The sequence below is a fragment of the Rhea pennata genome, chromosome 12 (genome assembly GCF_028389875.1).
Source record: "Rhea pennata isolate bPtePen1 chromosome 12, bPtePen1.pri, whole genome shotgun sequence".
Taxonomy (NCBI): Eukaryota; Metazoa; Chordata; class Aves; order Rheiformes; family Rheidae; genus Rhea; species Rhea pennata.
In genome coordinates, this window is record NC_084674.1 from 11,083,255 (window position 1) to 11,103,586 (window position 20,332).

The 20,332-nt window shown below is 43.6% G+C and overlaps 1 protein-coding gene across 7 annotated transcripts in view; it reads right to left on the reverse strand.

Annotated features, from left to right (window-relative positions):
• Window positions 1-895: 895 nt before the first annotated feature.
• The window catches only part of SETD5 (SET domain containing 5), a 72,951-nt gene continuing 53,514 nt past the window's right edge, over window positions 896-20,332 (reverse strand). For 4 of the 7 annotated variants that reach the window (XM_062585321.1, XM_062585320.1, XM_062585327.1 and 1 more), the window contains 7 exons: window positions 18,588-18,841; window positions 16,389-16,445; window positions 14,441-14,908; window positions 12,541-12,827; window positions 9,388-9,521; window positions 3,356-3,429; window positions 896-3,173 (listed from right to left, as the gene is read on the reverse strand). In XM_062585321.1, coding sequence (XP_062441305.1) covers window positions 2,574-3,173; window positions 3,356-3,429; window positions 9,388-9,521; window positions 12,541-12,827; window positions 14,441-14,908; window positions 16,389-16,445; window positions 18,588-18,841 — 1,874 coding nt within the window. In that variant the 3' untranslated portion in view covers window positions 896-2,573. Of the gene's footprint in view, window positions 3,174-3,355; window positions 3,430-9,387; window positions 9,522-10,685; window positions 10,787-12,540; window positions 12,828-14,440; window positions 14,909-16,388; window positions 16,446-18,587; window positions 18,842-20,332 lie in introns of those variants that run through there. The other 3 variants (XM_062585328.1, XM_062585323.1, XR_009959662.1) reach the window with 2 other exon arrangements.

Here is a 20,332-nt window from a genome sequence, read left to right on the forward strand (position 1 = left end):
TCAGGCTGCTGGCAAAAGCACTGCTCTGCAGCAGCAGTGGCCAGGCCAGTCTCACATACAGGCTGTCTGTCCACCTCCCTGCCTACTGGCACAGGCCAGGGCAAGGGGAACCTCATCCAGACCTCACCTGCAGCGGCCTCCTGTCCCCGGCTGCCATAAGGAGCACCTGGACAGCTTTGGAGGGGCTGGAGAGCAGGGAACCTCTGCCTGCAAGCACAAGAGCGGCTCCGGCATCAAGGAGCAGGGCTGTGGCTGCCCTGGCTTGCATGGCTCCTACCGAGCAGCCCAGACACATGACGTGAGGCACCAACGCTGAGCAGCGGTTTTGGGAAGCTCTACTCAAGCTGACAATTTGTTGCGACATCAAAGCGTCTCCAAGGCAGAATTATTACCGACAGGCAGCAGAAGAGGTTCCGCTCATTTACAAGCAGCTTCCCAGGGGCTGGGCAGCAAATCTGCAACAACCTCGGGGGCAGATGTGGTGTGCAACTCTAAGTTCCTTGACAGAGCTCCTGGTCCAAGAGGCAAGGGAGCAGGCAACTCCATTCCTGTTCAGAGTCTTACTCCAGAGAGCAGCAATTACGTCCCCTTGGCCCCAAGCTGGCAGCGATGCTCAGAGGCATTCGAAGATGAGCACTGAAGCGCTCTCAGCTCGCCCTATTCTAGATTCAGGTCCATCACAGAAAGGCTTCCTAAGGAAAAGGCAACCGATATTAAAACTCAAAGCACTGTGCATCTCTGCACCACAAAAATCACACACGTGCTGGCCAAAAGCACTGCCACTACGTCCAGAAAACAGGTTTTGAAACAGGTAAAACTGAGCAAGACCCGCTCCCCACCTACAACCTCCGTGGGCAACGGCATTTAAGGCAGAGAACACACAGACTTTCCAAAATACTGGTTTTCAAGTTAAGTATTTTTATTATCAAAATTATTACATCTCTTGTGAAAGTTCAAATGTTACAGCATGGTGTAAAAACTCCACTAGAGTAAGAAGCTACAGCCCCCACCTTTCCAAGAGCTTCCCAGGGTCCCTCTCTCCCGCATACAAAGGTGCTGGAGCCTCTGCGCAGGGCTCTCCCCGCAACCCCCTTCCTGCCACCTGGCAGGGCAGAGCCTGCCTGCCCCATGCTGCTCATAGCATGAAAGGGGAGGCTGCACACCCAGGGCTAAGCTGAGTGAAGTTTACACCTATTTTATACAGTATACAGACACCCAACTGTGGGGTGACAAGTTCCATCCCAACACGCTCACAGCCAGACAGTGTGAGAAATTACTCTTTGTTTCAATATTTTAAAAGTCTCCCCTAGGTTGAACAAACACCTGATTTCAATTGTGAATTAGAGAAACCTGTAACAGTCCTAAAAAAGGAAGAAGACTGTGCATCTGAAAGACAGGGGAGACAAACTCACAGCATTATGTTATCCAAGAGAAAGGAGAAGTTCCACTGCAGCACCAGGGATGACACCTGTCGTATATTAGCTAACCTACTATGGTTATAACTGAATATAAAATTAGATAAATAAAAACACGCCCGATATTACAGTAAACAAGTGAGAAAGAAGCTGGCAATCTTATGGAATTGAACAGACAGCGCACTGTGTTTGGGCTGGCTCTGCTGCCACACTCAGCGTACAACCTCGGGTGGGAAAAACTCTGCACGACACTGCAAAGAGCATCTGGCTTGGCATAGACCCGGGTCCCCACCAAATATGTAGCACACCTGTACTTACCACTGCTACCTGCTTGCAACCCCTCCACAAACAGGCGCTGCCTCCTCAACCAGACAGCCTCCAGCACGCCCCGCTTTGCCCGTCGGGCCCCAGCCACCCCCTACAAAGCGTGCACTGACAGATGCCCTCCTTGCGCTGACGCGTGGCAGCACCACCCCAGCAACGCTCCCGTTCACAGACCCGCGCCTGGCACGGGATCACACCTCCTCAGAGCAGCATGCTACAGTGCATCCCAGATCCCTCGCAGCGACAGGCACACACGCTCCAACTCCCCATGCTAGTTCACATTTGCGGAGACTCTGTTGTCCTGGAAAAAGATCTGACTGTGGCAGTCATGACCCAGGCCCAAAGGCAGCTGTGTGCGCTCATCTGCTTGTGACTGGAATGATCATAACGGATTAAAGCCCTCCCCAGAACGCACTGAGAACCTGACCTACAAAGAGAGCTTTGGGATTGGAGTTAAACTTCCCCAATGTTTTCTTTAAACTGCTTTCATATTAAAAAAGACGTCCGTACTGCGTGAGTGACTATGGCCATGGGCACGGACAAGAGGCAGAGGCTGCACCACAGTCATTGCACTTGAACCACTTGCTTTTTTGCAATGTACCCACGCATCAGGAACAGCTTTGCTACAGTCTCTGCCTCAGAGAAAACTGCATTCTCCTACAAGGCCAGAGGCCAATACTGCTCACAAATCTCACCCGTGCATTTCAGACCTCAGCCTCTGACCCCTGGCACCCCAGCATCAGGTGCAAGCTCCCAACACTGGCCCAGGAGCCACTTCCAGAGGTGACTAGAAGGAGCTATGGGCAGTTTTGTCCTCCACGAGTCCAGGCAACCCTAGGAAAGTCCTGTCTGAGTCTTTACTCCCGAACCTTGAAGCTGCTGAAGTCTGTACTGATGGACACTGCTTCCCCCACGGTGCTGATAGTGTTGTGCATTAGAAATCACTGCCCCCCTGGAGCCCTGGTAAAGAACAGACTGCCCAGAATTCGGCAGACTGATAGTCCGCAAGTCTGACTGTAGCGACCTAGCACTTTGGGGAGCAGAGGTGGAGCCCGACGCTCCTGTGCGGGGCTGAGAAACAGATTCGGAGGAAAGAGAGTCCACAGGTGTTTGCTGTGCTGGGCTGGCAGCAGCAGGGCAACTCTTCTTCAGGAGGCTGCCGCTGACACTGCCAGAGTGCTGCTGGCTGCTGTAATACCCCAAGTTTCCTGTAAACAGGGCAGAGTCTGTGGAGACCGAGTGGGCAGGGCTGGAGTACGAGGTGGTGGAGAGGGATGTTTCTGAGGAACCATGAGAGAGGCTGTGTCCTGTCCTCTGTGCTGCTGCTCGATAGCTGTATCCACCAGGAGATGGAGTAAGGTGTCCTCTGTAGGGGGAGGAACTTTGCTGGAGAAGGGTCTGTGACTCTGCCTGGGGACTATCAGACTGCAGGAGCTGAACAAGTTGGTAGGAAAAAGAAAAGGCATGTTAAGCATAGACTGACTTGCTCATTCTCTACCTCCTCGTCACGCAGGACTTCAGTATAGCAAGATCAGAAACAATTGTCCACCAAACCCAGTTTCCCCTAAAGTTGTTTAGCTTCTCATTTCAGAATGTGCAAAAAAGTGACAATTTACCTGGTAGCTGTATCTAGAAGGACTGTAAACTGCTGGTCCTTTGAGGGCATCTGGAGTGTCTCCTTCTGCTGCGTCTGTAATGTACAGCACAGCCAAGATGTTAAATTTCACTCTCTGGACTGAGGTCAGAGTAGTTCCCCATCAAATGACACCTGCACACACCGCAGCTGTTTTCTGTATACAGCTACAGAAGAGCTGCTTCTCCAATCGTTGGCCTTTCAGAAAGCCAAGAACTCTAACAAAAGGCAACTGTAAAATCTACCAAGCAGTAAACAAACTCAGCCACTTCCCTTACACAACCTCCACTCTGGTTTAGCGCAAAGCTCCCTGGAACAGCATTTGCCTTGGTCCAGTCTATCTTAATGACTCTACGTGGTGACACCGCACAGCTTTCCCTCGGCTTTTGAGAAAGGTATGAGAGGTAGAAAACAGTTTCTAAGGACTCGGTAACTCTCCACTCAACCTCCAGCATGGGAATCCACAGTGGCTACAGTTACAGCTGAGGAAAGCAAAATTGTCCTTCCTTAGAGGAACTGTCAGCAGCAATGTGTTTTGGATGACTTGGATTCAGCTATAAACATGAGAAGGCAGGCCAAAAAAAGCAATGCTATACAACAGTCCCGGAAAGCAGCTTTCCTCTTCGAATCAAGGATGGCTTGGGAAGATGACTAGACAGGTTGATCTAAATTCAGCTGCAACTTTTGAGTCCAGTCTCAGAATCCCATGTTCCTGAGAAAGAGCATGTCTATACAAAATATTCTAAACCACTTCATCTCCAAACTGAGATTATAATCATGGCAAGACCTTGCAAGGTGAAAGAGATGATATGCTAAGTCTGACAGTGACCTCCACAGAGTAAATCTGAGGTCCCATGAACAGTCTTAACAGGTCAGTTAAGACTGTACAGCACGTCTGTTAAATGTCACTGACAAAAAACAAAGTTCCCAAGTGTTACAGGCCCATGGTAGACACTGAATGAATTAAATGCGAACATCAGTGTGTTATGGCAGCAAGGCCTTGACCAGTCTAGACTATGCTGCACTGGCCAGACAGAACCATTTTGCATTTGGAATAATCAATCTGTCCCTCAACCAGCTTTCTGCTTGTGTGAGCAACTCTTGAACTCATTCAGAAGAAAATCAGTCAGTGGTGCTCAAGTACCCACTGACATCCATGGTTCTTCTGTGAAACCACCATGTTGGTCAGCATGTACCATGCAGACAGGTTAGAAATATCAGGGCTACAAAGAGGCCCAAACAAGGAGCCTTACATTCAAAAATATTTCTGATAATAGGGAATTATCAGAATTAGCATGGTATTAGCCCTTGTCTCTTGACTTTGAACATCTGTCCATGAATTGAAGAAAGTCCATTAAAAGATACATTAAGGCCTCCTGACTGCAACTTCAGCATAGGCTTATATGCCCTGGAGAAGATCTGGAGCTTGGTGTTAATCTTCATTAAAAACAAACAAACAAACAAACAAACAAACAAAAACTTTGGGGAAGAAAGATCAAGTTCATTAAAAAAAAAATCAAGGAAAAAACAGAACAGAGCACAAGAGATAGGAATGTTTATACCTAAAACTTGTGAAAAGTCTGTGTGATTTTGCTTAATAGCCTGTAGTAAAGGAGATTTCCCTCTACTCGGACAGTCTCAGTGCACACGTTCTTACTATAATTTCATTGTGGAGCTGTTGGTTCTCCTGAATAATTTTTTTCTTAGCTTTTTTTTTTTTCCACCCCACATGGAGTTCTACCTACCAGTTCAAGCTTATTAAAATCTGCCTTCTTAAATTCCACGATCTCTATTTGGTTAGCTTCCTTCTTTGCCTTTGTAAAAGCAACAACCCAACGCTGCCTTCTAAGCTTTATGTTCTCAGCCAGCTCCTCTTCCTTGGATATCTATGAGGAAATAAGCAATGACTAAACATAACTGCCCACCATATGTTTTCACAGGAAACATATGCAGGATCACTGCTGGTCCCTTGTAGGTAGAGACACAAATGTGCAGGTAGCATCACAGCCCAACACTTTGAGGCAGAGCCTGGATGGCTCTGCGCCTTCCTCGCTGTCTGACAGAAGTTACAGACTTGTCTGCCGATGCCAGTGCCAAGTGAAGTAGCAGGAGCTGCAGGACTGCCAGCAGACCAGACAGAGAGGCCTGCCACGCAGGATATTCTTCTGACTGTCAGTGGCATTTGCAGAGCTTCTAGAGGAGGCAACAAAAACCCTTCCTGCTCATGAAGCTCCCAACATCAGCTGTGGAAAAGCGACAGGAGGGGCTGGTAGCAGGAAGAACTGGAGAGCATGAGACTGCATAGTGCAGTGATTTCCACTACTCATCTCCCTGTTTTTTTCTTTTTCTTTTTTTTTTCTTTTTTTTTTTTTTTTTTTTTTGACAGATAACTTTTGGTAAAACAGGAAAGTGGTTTTCACATCAAGTTCTCTAAGTAAGTAATGATGGAGCATCTTGCAGTTCCAGCAAATTTGCTAATACCATCCAGGGTCAGGTATATCCCTGCACAGCCAGCTGGTGACACGTATTTCAGTAGCTTCCTACAAGTGTAGCTCACAGGGATAGGATGGATGCTGCTTAACTCTGATCCAAGACAGCCCAACTTCTATGCAAGTCCATGGACTGCAAAGCAGGACTAGTGTCTCAAAAACCAAAGTTCTTAATGCAGTGTGTCCTTTCATAAAGGTACCTGAATTGTGTGCGAGAGTGCCCTGTCAAGTGTCAGCAAGGCAGTCAACAGCTCTGTCTTCTGAATGAAGATGTTCGCTGCTTCCCAAAAAACCATCCAACTACCACTTGTTTGTCTCCCTGAAGCTCCTCCCTGTATGTGTATGAAAACTGAAAGAAAGGTCACCTGAGTAGCCAAAAATAACTTTGAGCCATGACAAAGACACCTGCAATTCAGTCAGGGCTGCAAAGATCCAGAGGAATAAGCTTTTTCTTAACAGAACCAGCCTGAGACCAGACCTTGGAGGGTAGGTGATTTTTTTATACCACCAAATAACTGAACTTGAACTGGCATAGACAAGAAGTGCTTACTGCAAGTAACCCAGTCACTTTGCCCCAGCTGTTTTTCAATTGTCACTGTCATAACCATGGGGTTTAAGCTAGCAATCACACTTCTTTAGGGGACAGCAAAACTGATGAGACCAGATTTCACATCAGAAATATAGGCTGCAGCCTAATGTGACAGAGCTGCAGCATCCCAGTCACTCTCAACTGCAGCTTTTGGAATGCCTTGGTGAAACAGTGTTGGTATTAGTATTAAATTTATGTGGCAGATATCTCAGTCATAAAACAGGACATGTTGGCTTAGTCTGCTCTGTACTTCTACCAGAGGTCTCCTTCCCATTTGGCTTTGCACCAGGTACACTGGCACAAGCAGCGTCAGCAGCACCTGCAGCTTTGCGGTGGTTGTCCTCTCTGTGCCAGATCATGGTTGCTGGCTTAGCTAATCAGAAATCTGGATTAAGTTGGCCTGTCCACTACTGAGGCTCAGAAGTCTTCTTCCTCAGGACACAGGACCTTCACAGACCAAGGAGTAAAACTTCCAGCACATCCCCTATGTGTTCTCTCTGAAACTACACCTGATACACCAAGTAGCTGCTTATTATGGGTGACATTCCTAATATTGCATTGCAGAAGTTTTCCTGTCTGAACTTCATTCAGCCTTCTGCAAATTGGTGTGATCTGTCGCTTCTTACCAAAGCCACTCTATTCCAACAACACTACCTTTACATACCCCCCAAAGATAGCCCCTAGTTTTCTGGTGTATTAAAGACCAAAATTCACAAAGTCTTTCAGTATCAAGGACTGTACTTTGATAATGTCAGTGCAGAAGATACTGTAAATAATATAGCAAGATGAGGTTTCTAGGATCTCCAGATTGCCAATATTTTGTTTCTTGAAAAGCCAGGCACACCAACAATGCTATATACGTTACTGGCAGTTTCTGTTCACAGAAGTTCTTGACAAGATTAAAGAGTAGCTAAAGATCATAAATTACAAAAGGCGAAAAAACTGTAATCTTTCTGAATTTGGTTTACGCAAGCTTAAGACAGAAAAAGCTACCATTTCCTCCCTCATTTTCCTAATATCTGCCCAAGAAAAGATACAATGCGGGAGTGGGAACTACTTCTTTTCTTGGCAGTACTGACTTGTGTCAACCTAAAGTTTATATGAAATGACAACCTTAACCCACAGCTGCAATTCTCAGAAGCGTGGCAGGCACACAAAGCCCTCTTCATTCGTATGTGCCTCATAAACAAACTCCTCAGATGTTTTTTCCTGTATCATCATCATCATCATCATCATCCATTAGGGCAGCAAGCACGTACGGTCAAAGCTGCTGCAGGTGACACCTGGAATAGCATAGATTCAACCACTCATTTGTTTGACTGATAAGCAGCCCAGAAAGCAGGCAAGGGATGATGGCTCAAAAAAAGCTGCTAGAAAAAACTGCAAGACTATGCAAGAGAAAAAGATACTGTGCTATGCTTGAAAAAAATTCTGTCACGCAGAGCATTACGTTTTCACTTACTGGAGCAGAATGAGGTTTTTATGTAAAAAGGAGAAAGAATGGATTGACTTAGGTGAAGACTAACTCCAGACTGACTCTCAGGTGAGACTGAAAAGTCACATCCATATGGAATAAACTATGCAAAAGACTTGTTGCAAGAGTCTGAATTTTGCCTGCCCTTCTTGGCAGTAACCACCAAGAAAGTTATTTCCACTGGTTACGACAAGAGAGGGGAAACAGGCTCCCAGTGACATTTGATAAAGTAGACGATCCCCCTCTCGAGAATACACGAACAGAGACATTGAGAAATATGCTCTTACGTGCACAGAAATAGCAAAACCCTGGATGAGAGGCCAATTTGCAGAAAGCATTCTAGAATACACCTTCCTTAAGCTGCTGGAAATGTCTGATTGGGAATGAAGTATGTATCTTGCCATAAAAAAATGCACAGAACTTCGATAGCCCTGAGGCAAGAGTTGCTGCTGAATTATCTAAAAAGAGCTCTGAGTTAGTTTAGGTTAAAACGCTCTAGCTTTTCCACGTCTAAAATTCCGCACGACTAGGTTCTGGTTTTTGAAGAAATTCAAATCTCCACTATAAATCATCAACAAGCCAAGAGTATCTCTAAGAGCTGCTAATAACAGTCCTCAGCTATGTATGTTGCCACGAGCCCCTACTTTTTCATGTTTGTTATTTAAATATGATGACCCATCGTCGTAAATCCCAAGTGAGATTAGGGTTCTATTACGCAGAGTGCTCTGTTACTGAAAAACAATCCATGCTCTACAGAGCTTGCTAAATAAAAGCATTTCACAGTTGGGAATTCAGGCAATGATGTACTGATCTGTCCATCTTACAGTAAGTCTCATCTCACTCAAACCACAGGTGGATAGAAGGGGAGGAGTAATCATTTCAGCTCAAGTCACAAATACTCATTAACTCTGCATGATATTCAGTAAGGACATCCCTTAATTCAGAGAAGAAAGGAACAAATATCTACACAGACCTCAATTCACTGCAGTTATTAGGTGGGATTTTACATAACTGGTAAGTATCAGAACTCAAGGAACCAGGAAACTTCAAACAGAAGTAAGGCTTGGAAGCTAGTTCTTCACACTGCCTAAACCCTACGCCTGCATTCTGGTGTGATATATCCAGGTATTCAAATAACTATAATTATTAAACGGTAACATCTTCACCCCAGTACATAGGAGCAAGTAATGGTTAACACAAATTTTTCAAGGTCAAAGAAGCTGTTCCCAGCAGAGCCAAGATGCAGGTGATCTTGAAACTCAGAGGTTTTCCAGATTTCAGAGGAGATGGAAATAGGCTCAAGAGATATATCTGAATCACAGCAAAGTTTGGTTTGTAGACAGTTTTTACAAGGCACAGGTAGTGTTAAAGATGAAGGTACAACTAAGTATGGATAAGTGTACAAACAAAACTGAGCCAGTCATTTCCCATCAAACAAGCGTTCAAAAAGCTCATCTTCTTACCTGGATCTCTCTCAACAGCACCATCCGCTGTAGGTGAGGATTCGTTTCTCTGGGATACTTTTGCACCACTTCGCAGAACCTTCTCAAGTATGCCTCGGCCCTCTCGAAGCCTCTCCACTGATGTTGGAACCATCCTGCAACAAAAAGTAACAGTAACAGCTGAAGATTGTTATAACACAGCTGAGAGCAATGTGACCAAAGCACAAGGGGGCTGTGGGGTCCTTGGTATAATTTCAAGACAGGCTCGTCTTTAAAATCTTAAAAGTTTCTGCTTGAAATCACAGGTAGGAAGTCAAAACAAATGCAAACCCCTGCCATACAATAGAGGGATCAGAGAACACCAGCTCTCTTCATAGATGAGGAATAAAATTTTGCACCGCTTTTGCAGTGTAAATACCCTCCTGTGGGATTTTAGACTGTCAATCTCTGGCTACCATGACAGCACTGCCCTCAGAAAAATATAATTTTGCTCTCATCAGAAACACGTTATAAACATCCAGCTCAGTAGACTCCCTGATTACAGAATACCTTCTCCCAGAAAATTGTTTCAAGCTTCAACAGCATTTTGAAAATTTTGGTGGTGTTTTGCAACTAAATGTAGTTATTTTGCAGAAATCCCTTTTGTTTGAACTAAAAAGTAGTAAAATCAGTACTTTGTGATAATACTGTGTCAATACAGAACAGTTATGTAGTGTAAGGCTCCTGGAGCAAAGCTAGCCTGGCCATTTTGCCCATTAATCCTCTTCGGTTTTGTGAAGGTCTTCAGTCAAGACTGGTGCTAGATGCTATTCAATTATTTATCACAAGAGTCTGGTCTGAGGGTGAAAAACAGAGGTGAAGTGGCTTTTCTAAAACAAATCCGCAGGAGAAAAAGAGAGTCACAGATAACCCCCAGATCCCTACATCAATATTCAATCTACCATTCACCAGACCATCTGAGTCTCTTAAGTATGTGTTTCAACATGTAAAACACCAGCACCATTATCTGACATTCTCAACACCTTATCCTAGGCACTGACAAATCTGTGCCCCAAAAAGCCCGTAATTTAAATATTTAAAAGCGTTAAATGTACTGCATTCCATAAAGGTAAAAAACGTGCTTGTGTGGCTTAACACTATATTAACAGGTTTCCACTTTATTTTTTAAATATACTTGAAAATTTGTGATTTACATTAGATTTTAATTTTGTTTTGTCTTACAGCCCAGACACTGAAGTTCACCCCTCTGACGCAGAAGGGAGAAGGTGCCAGAGTTCACACCTCATGGAGGTGAATGGGGTGAGGGGGTGAATTCACACCTTCGTTGCTGCTATTGTTTTGCTGGAGACAGTTTTCTGCAAGGCTGGGTTTACTGGGCAGCAGCACATCTGTTTACATTGTGATGGCTGTATCTTGGCAACTGAAAGAGACAGAAACTTCATTTTTTTTAAATGAAAGCTACTGGCAGATACTGTAGAATTCAGCAAAAATCCGGACAAGTCTAAAAATTAAGGCATGTAATTTGAGTTTCCACCATTTTCTTCTGTCCCTAACATTATGTTATAGTGAACGTCTGGTAATCTATCAAAAACATATGTACTCAGAGTTAAAAATGAAATTTGTTCACAGTTTTAACTCATTAACATGCACTTCCTAAAATATTTTTAAAAGTGGGAAGGGGCTGTACATTTGCTAGCCTCACCTATTAAAACACAGAACAGGAATTAAAATGGCAGCAAAACAACTTACTAAACCCATTTTAAAACATATCGGTATGGTTTCAACTTTTATATTCAATGTCCCATGACAATATGGTCTTTAGTCCCACACTATAATACTTACTCTTGAAATCATACAAAAAACTGGAGCCAGAGCATCTGCCAAGGACCAGCAGATGAAGCTCACAGAATGTAAAGCATCATACTGGAGAAAGGTTACCATACTGACACCTCATCTCGAACTATGCTTTTTCAATCAACTACGTTTTTCATTCATCCTCTTGCAGGCAAAAGGAAGCAAAACAGGAGAAAGGAAGGGGATATCAACACTTGTACAAAACAGATTAGCAATTTTTGGCTGACTGCATCAGTCCCAGCCAGTCCCAACATCTGGCAAAAGGTCACCTGGTAGAGAGAGTACTGACAGACAAGTACAATATAAATTACTTCTATAAGTCTCCACTTAAAGTGCTGATGACATTCAGGGGGATAGGAGGACTGGAAAAGGTCAGGAAATGGATCTTGCTACTTCTGTAAATTCACCCAAAACAGTGCTTCTCAAGCACTCTCAGCATGCACTTCATATTTCTCCTTCCCTTCAGCATTGCTTGGCATCTCTTCCCTTGCCATCCTCCATTTATATGAGGAGTTACACAGGTGCATATGTGGAGAATCAGCATTAAGAAAGGTATGTCTTTTTGCCTGGTGTCCACAAATAGAACTTGAAAATAAAGCAGCAAAGCCAGCGTACTACATAACTCCAAAGAGCAGAACATGTAACCATCACGGCTTACAGATAACAATTCAATATTCCATGCTTCAGTACTGAGGTTCGTAACTTTTTGGACCAGAGAGATTATCATCAATTTTAAAGCTTTTGAAGACAAGCATTTACTCTCATCAAGCTCTCCACAGTAACATGATAAAGGTGATTTTTCTTTGTCAAGACACCGATTGCACTCTGGTAACTGCTCTTCAAGCTACTTGTGCAGAATGCTAGGAAAATCAGAGTTGTTTCAGATACTAGCCCTGCTTCTTAAATGCAAAGTTATGGAGGGCTTTGTTGGCTTTCTTTCTGAATAAAAACTAGACTTAGTATCACAAATGCCCAAACAGAGAGGAGGTTCAGCAGCAGAAAGATCAAGGTTAAATTCTCATTGTCAGAACAAGATCTTCAAATTTGTGTCCTTAAAAAGAAACTGGTGGAAGACAGATATAACTCTTTAACTTAACATCTTTCAAGACTGATTTCACTCCACCTTAGCTAAGAACTAAACGGCAGACTGAAAAGGCTGCTGCTATCCTTTGTGGTTATTTAAGCAATTGCCAGACAGAACACTGCAAAGAAACCCAACGCAATCCATCCAACTGCACATATTGTTATGGAAATGGTCCCTAGAGAGTTTGTCTGTCTCTTTGGAGACATCTCAGGCTTGCTTGGAGGGATAACACTCACCACCTACTGCTGATGTTCTCCTGGGCTCTGCAGAGTGATGTTGATGAACTACCCCCCCTTGAGTCTGGTGGGCTGATATCTTCCACGTGAGGCAGGGAGGAATGAGAAGGGGAGAAGCCACTTTGTGGGGAGGATGGGGGTCGTACTATGGAGCCCGGCAGGCTGTTGACATCTGTGTCAGTCACAGAACTGTTGCTGCCCTGTCGCGCAGGAGTCCCTGTACATCGCACTGTATCGCCTCCCTCCTTGGCTTCCTGTTTCCGCTTGCGATATTCTAGCAGAGACACCTGGGAGAAAAATACGGCCATAAGTCAGGGAAAGCAAGGGATTGAGGAAGAAGAGTAACCTGCCCCCACGCATCATTTCTGAAGCCCATTTCTCTGCATTTGTAGAGAAAACTAAGAGGCACATCGAGATTATGCAGCCTCCTGAATTTGTAGGCACTCTGGAAAGAGAGCTCAAAGGTGCAAACTTGGATAACTCATCAATTGCTTTGCTTACCCACATCTTTTCATTATGACCAATACTTGAGCAAAAATACCTAGCTAGTTTGCTTCTCCAGCATTCCAGAATTTCCCATTCCTTCATTATCAATTCTCAGTGACTGATTTAAACAGCAAGCCTCTATATCCCCATCACTCACTCTCTCCACAGCTTGTTAGATTTTATATAATGTGAATCATTTATCTGCACATCTCAAAATGGAGAGAAAAAATCTTTACAAAACTGCTATCTTCAGAAAACCCTATTCATCTACAGTGGAGCAGCCACACTACTGCTAAAGCCTTGACAAAGCCTGGCACAGAATTTTAACCTGTTTAGAGCAGGTTCTTGATCTGGTATGTTAGCAGTCAGTATTCCAGACTGCCAGGAATTTTGTGTCCTTTCAGATTTGTCAGAGAGGGGGACCAAAGGGTCCTGGATGATGCAGACTTGTAACATGGTTGCAAATATTTCTTCCAGTTCAGCGCTTACCATTTCAGCATGCCTTCTGTTAGTATTATTTCAATGCACAGTCCCTCGTGAAGGACCACCAGAAAGCAGCTCAGTTGAAGAATTTATCACTAGGGTTCAACCAGTTTTATGATGCTAAAATACCAAACAGGGAACCTCCACACATCTCAACACACAAAGGTTTTAAGATATGTATAATTGTTTTAAAAAACCCTCAAAAACATCAAGAAATGGAACTGAGATGAAGACCTCCTATCTAGCTGGACATTTATGCAAGTGATCAAGCAAAAAATTCAAACACAAGACAGACACTGCTACATATCTCTGCATGCAAACTCCTGATTTGCCATTTTGACTCCATTTTAGTACCACATGGTCACTATTACAAGAAACTAATACACATTTGTTTTCTATTAAACAATATTCCAGTGTTTCTAGTTAAGAGCTAAATACTGAGTAACAGAAGTCCATCTGCTTTTCTTGCAGTGTTACTGCACTTCCACGTTAATGAGCTTTTGCTAATAAACAGGCTGTATTTTCTTTTGAAACACTACTCATTTCTAGTAAGGATCCTTTTCATCCTGGTAGATAACTCCTCCACCAACTAGAAAAGTTACACTCAGTTATTGCTCAGGGTCTTCGCTGAGTTTAACAACTGCTTATGATGAAGGCTGTTTGCATCATGTTCTCCTTTCTCAAGGCCCTAAGGAGTACTTTCATTACAGTCATTTTCTGTCACCTCTCACATTAAAATCTTGCTTAAAAGATTGCTCCCTTTAACAAATTTCGACAGTTTTCACTCCTACTAAACACTGGATGCCTGGATTACTTGCCCAGATTATATTTTAGTTGCATTCTGTTTTCTTCATTCACCCTGTAAGCCTGTCCCATTGACTGCTGCAGCTCAGGTTCATACAAGCTACAGTTCTTTCACAAGGATACTTGCCTTCTTCCTTTGGGGAGGATTCTGTGGAGCAGATCTGACTCCTTCGCAAGCCCGCTCGCCACACGGAGACATGGATCCATGCACTGTCTCTTTAAGCAGCCCTGACTCGTGTCTGCTGAAATATCCTTCAGCAGGAGAGCCGCAGCATCCTGCTTCCGAATTCATTGGCTTTCTGTCTCCCGAAGGAGCAGAACCCCGCAACAACCCATCTACCCGTGGCATAGCGTTCAGGGGGGAGAAGGCGTACATTAAATTAAACTCTGTCCGAAAAGCCTGATCAGAGCTTCTTAGCAGCAGCTGTGCTTCCCCACTTTTCCCTGGGAAGTTGATCTCTGATGCAGAGTTTATGGAGGGTTGTGGAGCCAAATCAGAGGGTCCAAAGCTGAGCAGTGACGACCGTTCTGGGCAGGTGTTTGTACTGGAATCCAGGTATCCACTCTTCAAATCCAGGTCTGTTCGGAGGCACAGCTAGAAAACCCAACAAGGACAGAGGATGGGGTGGGAAGTTAGGAAAAGGGTCAGGCAAGGGTGAGGAGAAAAACTTAAGTCAGCAAGCACCCATATAATGCTAACTTACAGCTCCCAGTTCCTTTCTTATCACTCCTTGGGCCCCTTCCTACACTGTTCTCTTCCTTCTAGAGAGGAATGTTTTGGGGACTAAATAGTAATCCAGTTTAACATTTCAGTATGAGATGCCCTTTGCCCTCTGGCAGTCTTACTGCAGGAAGAGGACAAGGCTCAGCACTACCCCTAGGCAGTCAGTGAAGAAAAGCTGGCATCTTTGATTGCCCCCATATATCCCCAAGTTAATGATAACACCTAGTGCTAGTGGTGTTCATTATGAGCACAGAACAAACCAGATTTCCAGTCCAATTGTTGTTTTATCAGCCAAGTTCTTAACTGTCCCAAAACCTACTAAAGATCACTACAAACTGCAATACAATGTCCAGGGCTTTAAAGTAATTTATTTTCACTTACTGTTGACTTCAGCTATCTCTAACAATAGTACATTCATTTAATTTATAATGTATTTCTACATTTTACTTTCTCTAACAAAGTTGTATCATCATCTTTGCTCTGTCACAGCTTGCACTTCGCACTGACACAATGGTATATCCACTTTTCTGCTCTGTGCCAAAAAACCCCCAGGAGAAAGGCATGCTTGTCTTCTTCACCATAATAATCCAGAATCTTGGACAATGAGCAGAGCTGGCTGATTTCATCCTTTTTGCAGCACTACCATGCTCAGTGAAAAAACACAACTGCATCAGGCACCAGATCTGCCCTACTGCAGCTACTGAGCACATTTCCTCTGCTGTGTTACAGCTCTGAGGAATCTCCCACATTAGAAATGAGTGCCCATTTCCCACAGCGAAACAGTCTCTGACCAGAGTACTTCATATTTTAAAATAGGCTGGCAGCTAAACAAAGTACTTCTCTCTTGCATCACCTCAAAATGCTAAGATTGCAAGTGAACAAGGTAATAAAGGCTAAAGAGTGCAGGTCAGGAGCCGGTCAGAATTATCAGTGAGGATATTCTTATTTCTTCCTCAGTTCCTTTTTTGCTGCCACAGGGTAAGTATCATACACCACTTATCTGCCAGACTAGGGCTGACACTGATTATGGTATTTACAGTTTTCCCAGACCTCTTGCCTTCACCTCAGTAGCCCAGACCCATTAGGTCTTCACATTGCCTGTTCCCTAGCAGTGTCCACAAGTGAATAATAAATTCCAGTCTTCAATTTAATCTCACTTTGACTTCTTTGCTCTCTTGCAATAAACCTGCAAGCTCTCCTCAGTCCTACTGCAGCTCATGCTCCACCCCCACTTGCTCACTTTCCACGAGCCTCCGCGCTCTCATCCCTCCCTTTCCACCACAGCCTCACACACACACACAAGCACGTACACACACTCCGCTGCGAACAACTGAGATGGTGTGATAACTACCTCGGGTGACAGGGACTCAGGCCTATGTGCAGGGGAGCTCTCAGGGGAGGACACGTTCTAGAGGAAGGAAAAGCATCTTGTTATTCATCTACTTAAAAAGTCAAGCAGCAAAAACAGAAGTAAAATACAAGCACAGAGGTTAGCCACAGCTATTTTAAACAAAGACTATTCTGGGAACTTGCCTCAGCTTAGATGGCAACTCTACCAGTTAAGGGGCTTCTAGAGCTTCCAGAAGCACAAAGACAGGACCTGGCTATTGTGTTTCATGCTTTAACTTAGTATCCAAACTACAGCGCATAAAAGATGAAAATAAATGGCATTATTTCTGATGCCATCAAACAGAATTTGCACCATATAATATATGAGAAATCAAAGCATGACATTTAATCCAAGGACATGTGAAGGCTGAAAAGCCTAGTTTTGCCCCAGGACAGCTAAGATTCCCCAAACAGTAAATTTTCACAAGCTACTCTAGAAAACAAAAAATGGCTCCCTCAATCTACCAGAGTTCTTCATTCCAGCAGAAGTCAAGAGAATAGGTATGAACAGACAGCTTTTATGATGCACCATTTGAGTACATATCAGGAGTACAGTGCATGTGATGTTATGTTTAAGGCCTCCCTCCACAGCCTTCCTTTCCATATTACTAAGCAGCCCTAAAATAGAATCAAAAATGAAGGTTGTTTCCCCAGACATACAGTGCACCATCAGGGGAACAGAACAGGAGCAACTGCCCTTTGCCAAGCAGAAAGGCTCAGAAAACTCAGGAAGACTCTCCGTCTTCTAAGTTAGCTGAAAAAGCTTTTAATGGACAAACCCCACATAAAAGAAATGCACATTACTATGCTAAAAGTCTCTCCTTTGAATAAGGGTGGGGATAATCTCAAAGTCTGAAAATTGAGTTAAAACCTTAGCCTGTAAAAGACTGTCCAACTCAAACTTCAAAAGTTTATGGGACAAGCTCTTCAGAGAGCACCTAGAGGATATTAATCAAAAAGGAAGCTCCCCAAAAGACATAGCTAAAAAAAATGTATTTTTCAGGAAGCTAATGGCGGACTATCTTCCATTCACTTGTGGAAGCTTGTAAACTGATGGAAGAATCTTTGTTCTGTCCTCTTCCCACAGTGCCACAGTCACATAACTGAAGTATAAAACTCTTAAACATAGTGAAAGGCTTAGAATTTCACTATGTGTAATTTAACCTGCATAGTGGAATGCAGGTTAGAATTGATGATAAATAAATGAAATAAACATGACATTAAAAAGGAAGTGTTATGAGCTGCATTTAGAGAAATACGTAAGTTTGAACAAATAAGCCTAATGTCTACCAAGACACTTTTCCTGGAGGAAAAGGAAAGCAAAAAGGACAAGCGAAGTATAGGTACCCAGAAAAATCCAGATTTCCCATCTCTTATAAACAGCAACAGAAGTAACTAAGTTGGTACAGGAAATCAGTGACTAGACTGGGCAGGTCCACTGCAACACTGCTGTGATCCGCCATCTCAACCAGAGCACAGGTAGGGGGAATCATTTTTATATCAAGCTCTGTGCCTGAATCAGTCTTTCTACTCTCTCCTCTGTGCTCCACAATCTTCTTCACTAACCTCAATGACCTCCCTCTCAGACAGCTTTCAAGGGGTTCTCACAGAAATAATCAAAAGCACACTAAGCTAAAGTACCACAAACAAAGGACTGTGTGCACTGCTGCAAAACAGATGAGATTGCTGCCAAAAAGTCTCCAATATACAGGCAGTCATTGCATGAAACGTTTAATAGTTCTAAATGGCAGAGTGTGGCACCAGCAGGTCTGAAGAGTTTTTTTTTTTTTTTTTTTTTTTAATGAAAACATGTAGTATCAGAACCTAAAATAAAATTGGAAATGGCATGGTCGCTATCTACAAGCACAGAGCAGATACACCAAGTGGAAGCTCCTAGATGCATGGATAACCTTCCCATAGAGTTCAGAGCATAGGAAGTCATCTGCACAGTCTGCTCAACATTTCTGCAGATTTTGCAAAGGATCCTGAAATGAAAGGCATAAGGTATTTTCCTGCTATATGGTCAATAGAAAGGAAAAACAAAGAATGCACTGGAAGCTGATCAAAGACTTCTGTCATACTTGGGGTTACTGCAAGCTGTTTAAGGAAAAAGGAGCAGTCTTTCCCCTTTTTGGCATTCCAAGTCTCCTGTCAGAGTTACCTCAAACTGTAGTGGAGTATTGCAGCGACTAGCAGCTAGAGAAGGAATTGGTGAGAACATCACGCCACAACCATTGCGACTCTCTTCCTCTCCTGGCAGAGATGAGCAGGGTGTAGCCAGCTGTGGGCTCACTGAGTCAGGAACTGAAGGGATGGGAGGCGGAGGGGTGACAGGAGACAGAGGCCTCAGTAACTTCTTAACGCTCTGCTCCATCAAGTAGCGAGACTTCCATTTCTTCAGAGGACTCAGTAAGTCTGAAAAACAAACTGAACTGAGGATAAGGTTGTACCATTATTAATCGCAAATCACAGGCAATCTCCTTCTACTGCTCCCAACTCAAATGGAGCCCACAGATCTCCAATACAAGTACGACAGACTCCTGAAAAAGAAACACCTGTGAAGTACCTCTATACCAGTTATCAAGACAGGTCTAGATACTGACAATAAAACAATACACTGTGAAACAAGGAAGAGAAATATTTCAACTAGCAGAAAGTAAGTATGGGATAGAACAGGGGAAGCTAGGGAAAGGGAGTCAGAAAGGGATAAAAACAGAGATGAGAGGTCAGAAGGAAATGTCACTCCACTACTGCTATAATCGAACCACAGATAGTTCAGTTTTCATTAACTGAACTCAGTAGCTCTCTATAGGCTGTATCAGCGCAGTCCAAAGAAGTTAATTCCCACAAAGGATGAATCCCTTCTCTCAGACCTACTCATCCTACATGTGGTGCCTGTACTTGCTCCACCATTGCGATTTGTAATTAAAAACCTGTTAATTTTTTTCTGAAAAATACTCCACATATATTGATACAATAAGTTTGCTGACTTAAGCTCACAGTAGAATAAAAGTCACAAGAATGCTTTCAGATAACTAGTATACAGTGTCCACAGAGGTTGTGTAGCAGTGTGCAGAAGCAGAGTCTACTCATTTTAATATCAGTCCAGCCTGCAGTCTCTTCCCCTCATTGTGCCTTAACCAGGATGTCTCCTCACCATCTTCTGTCCTATTATTATCTGAGGCACTCAAACTCCAGGGTGTAATCAATCATCTTTTTTTTGATAGCCTTCCTTCAGTGATCTGTTTAAACCTTACTCCTGTCATTACAGCTACTGACACACTGATTCCAATAGTCCTTGATACAGTATGCATTTTTCCCCATATTGGCTTTGGATGTCTCTCAGCTCCAGCAGATCTCTTACGTAGCAACCCTAAAATGTCCCTACCCTAAAATGTCCCTACTCTAAAGAGAGAAATTCTGAGTCTCTTCTCCTTTAATAACCAGGACCTCCTTACTTGACATCACTGATGGTAAACCGGTCTAACGGAACAAATACAACTCTAGTCTAGTAGTCAACCCCATGCCAGTGCTTAATTTCCAGCTTGCCTTTTATTTGCACCGAGCATTGTCCAACAGAGCTAAGTATGGCACTGCTTCAGTTATCTCAGGACCTTTGCCACGAGTTTAGGTTCATCTTCTGTTTTTATTTTCTTATTCCTGATCTCACACTAACCTCCACTCTTCAAAAACCTATCTAGTGTCTTTTAGAAGGCTTGTTTGACCCTTGTTCTCTTCACTTCCCCCAGAAAAAGGGTCAAACAAAGCCTAGCAAAATTAATTCTCAGCCCTACTAGGGCAGCAGATGTAATAGCCCCTTTCTCCCTCCTGTTCTTTTCCTAAACCCTCCCACACTAGAAAGCCTCCAGCTGTTTGCCTTCTAGTTCCCAGCCAGCTGCTACTAAG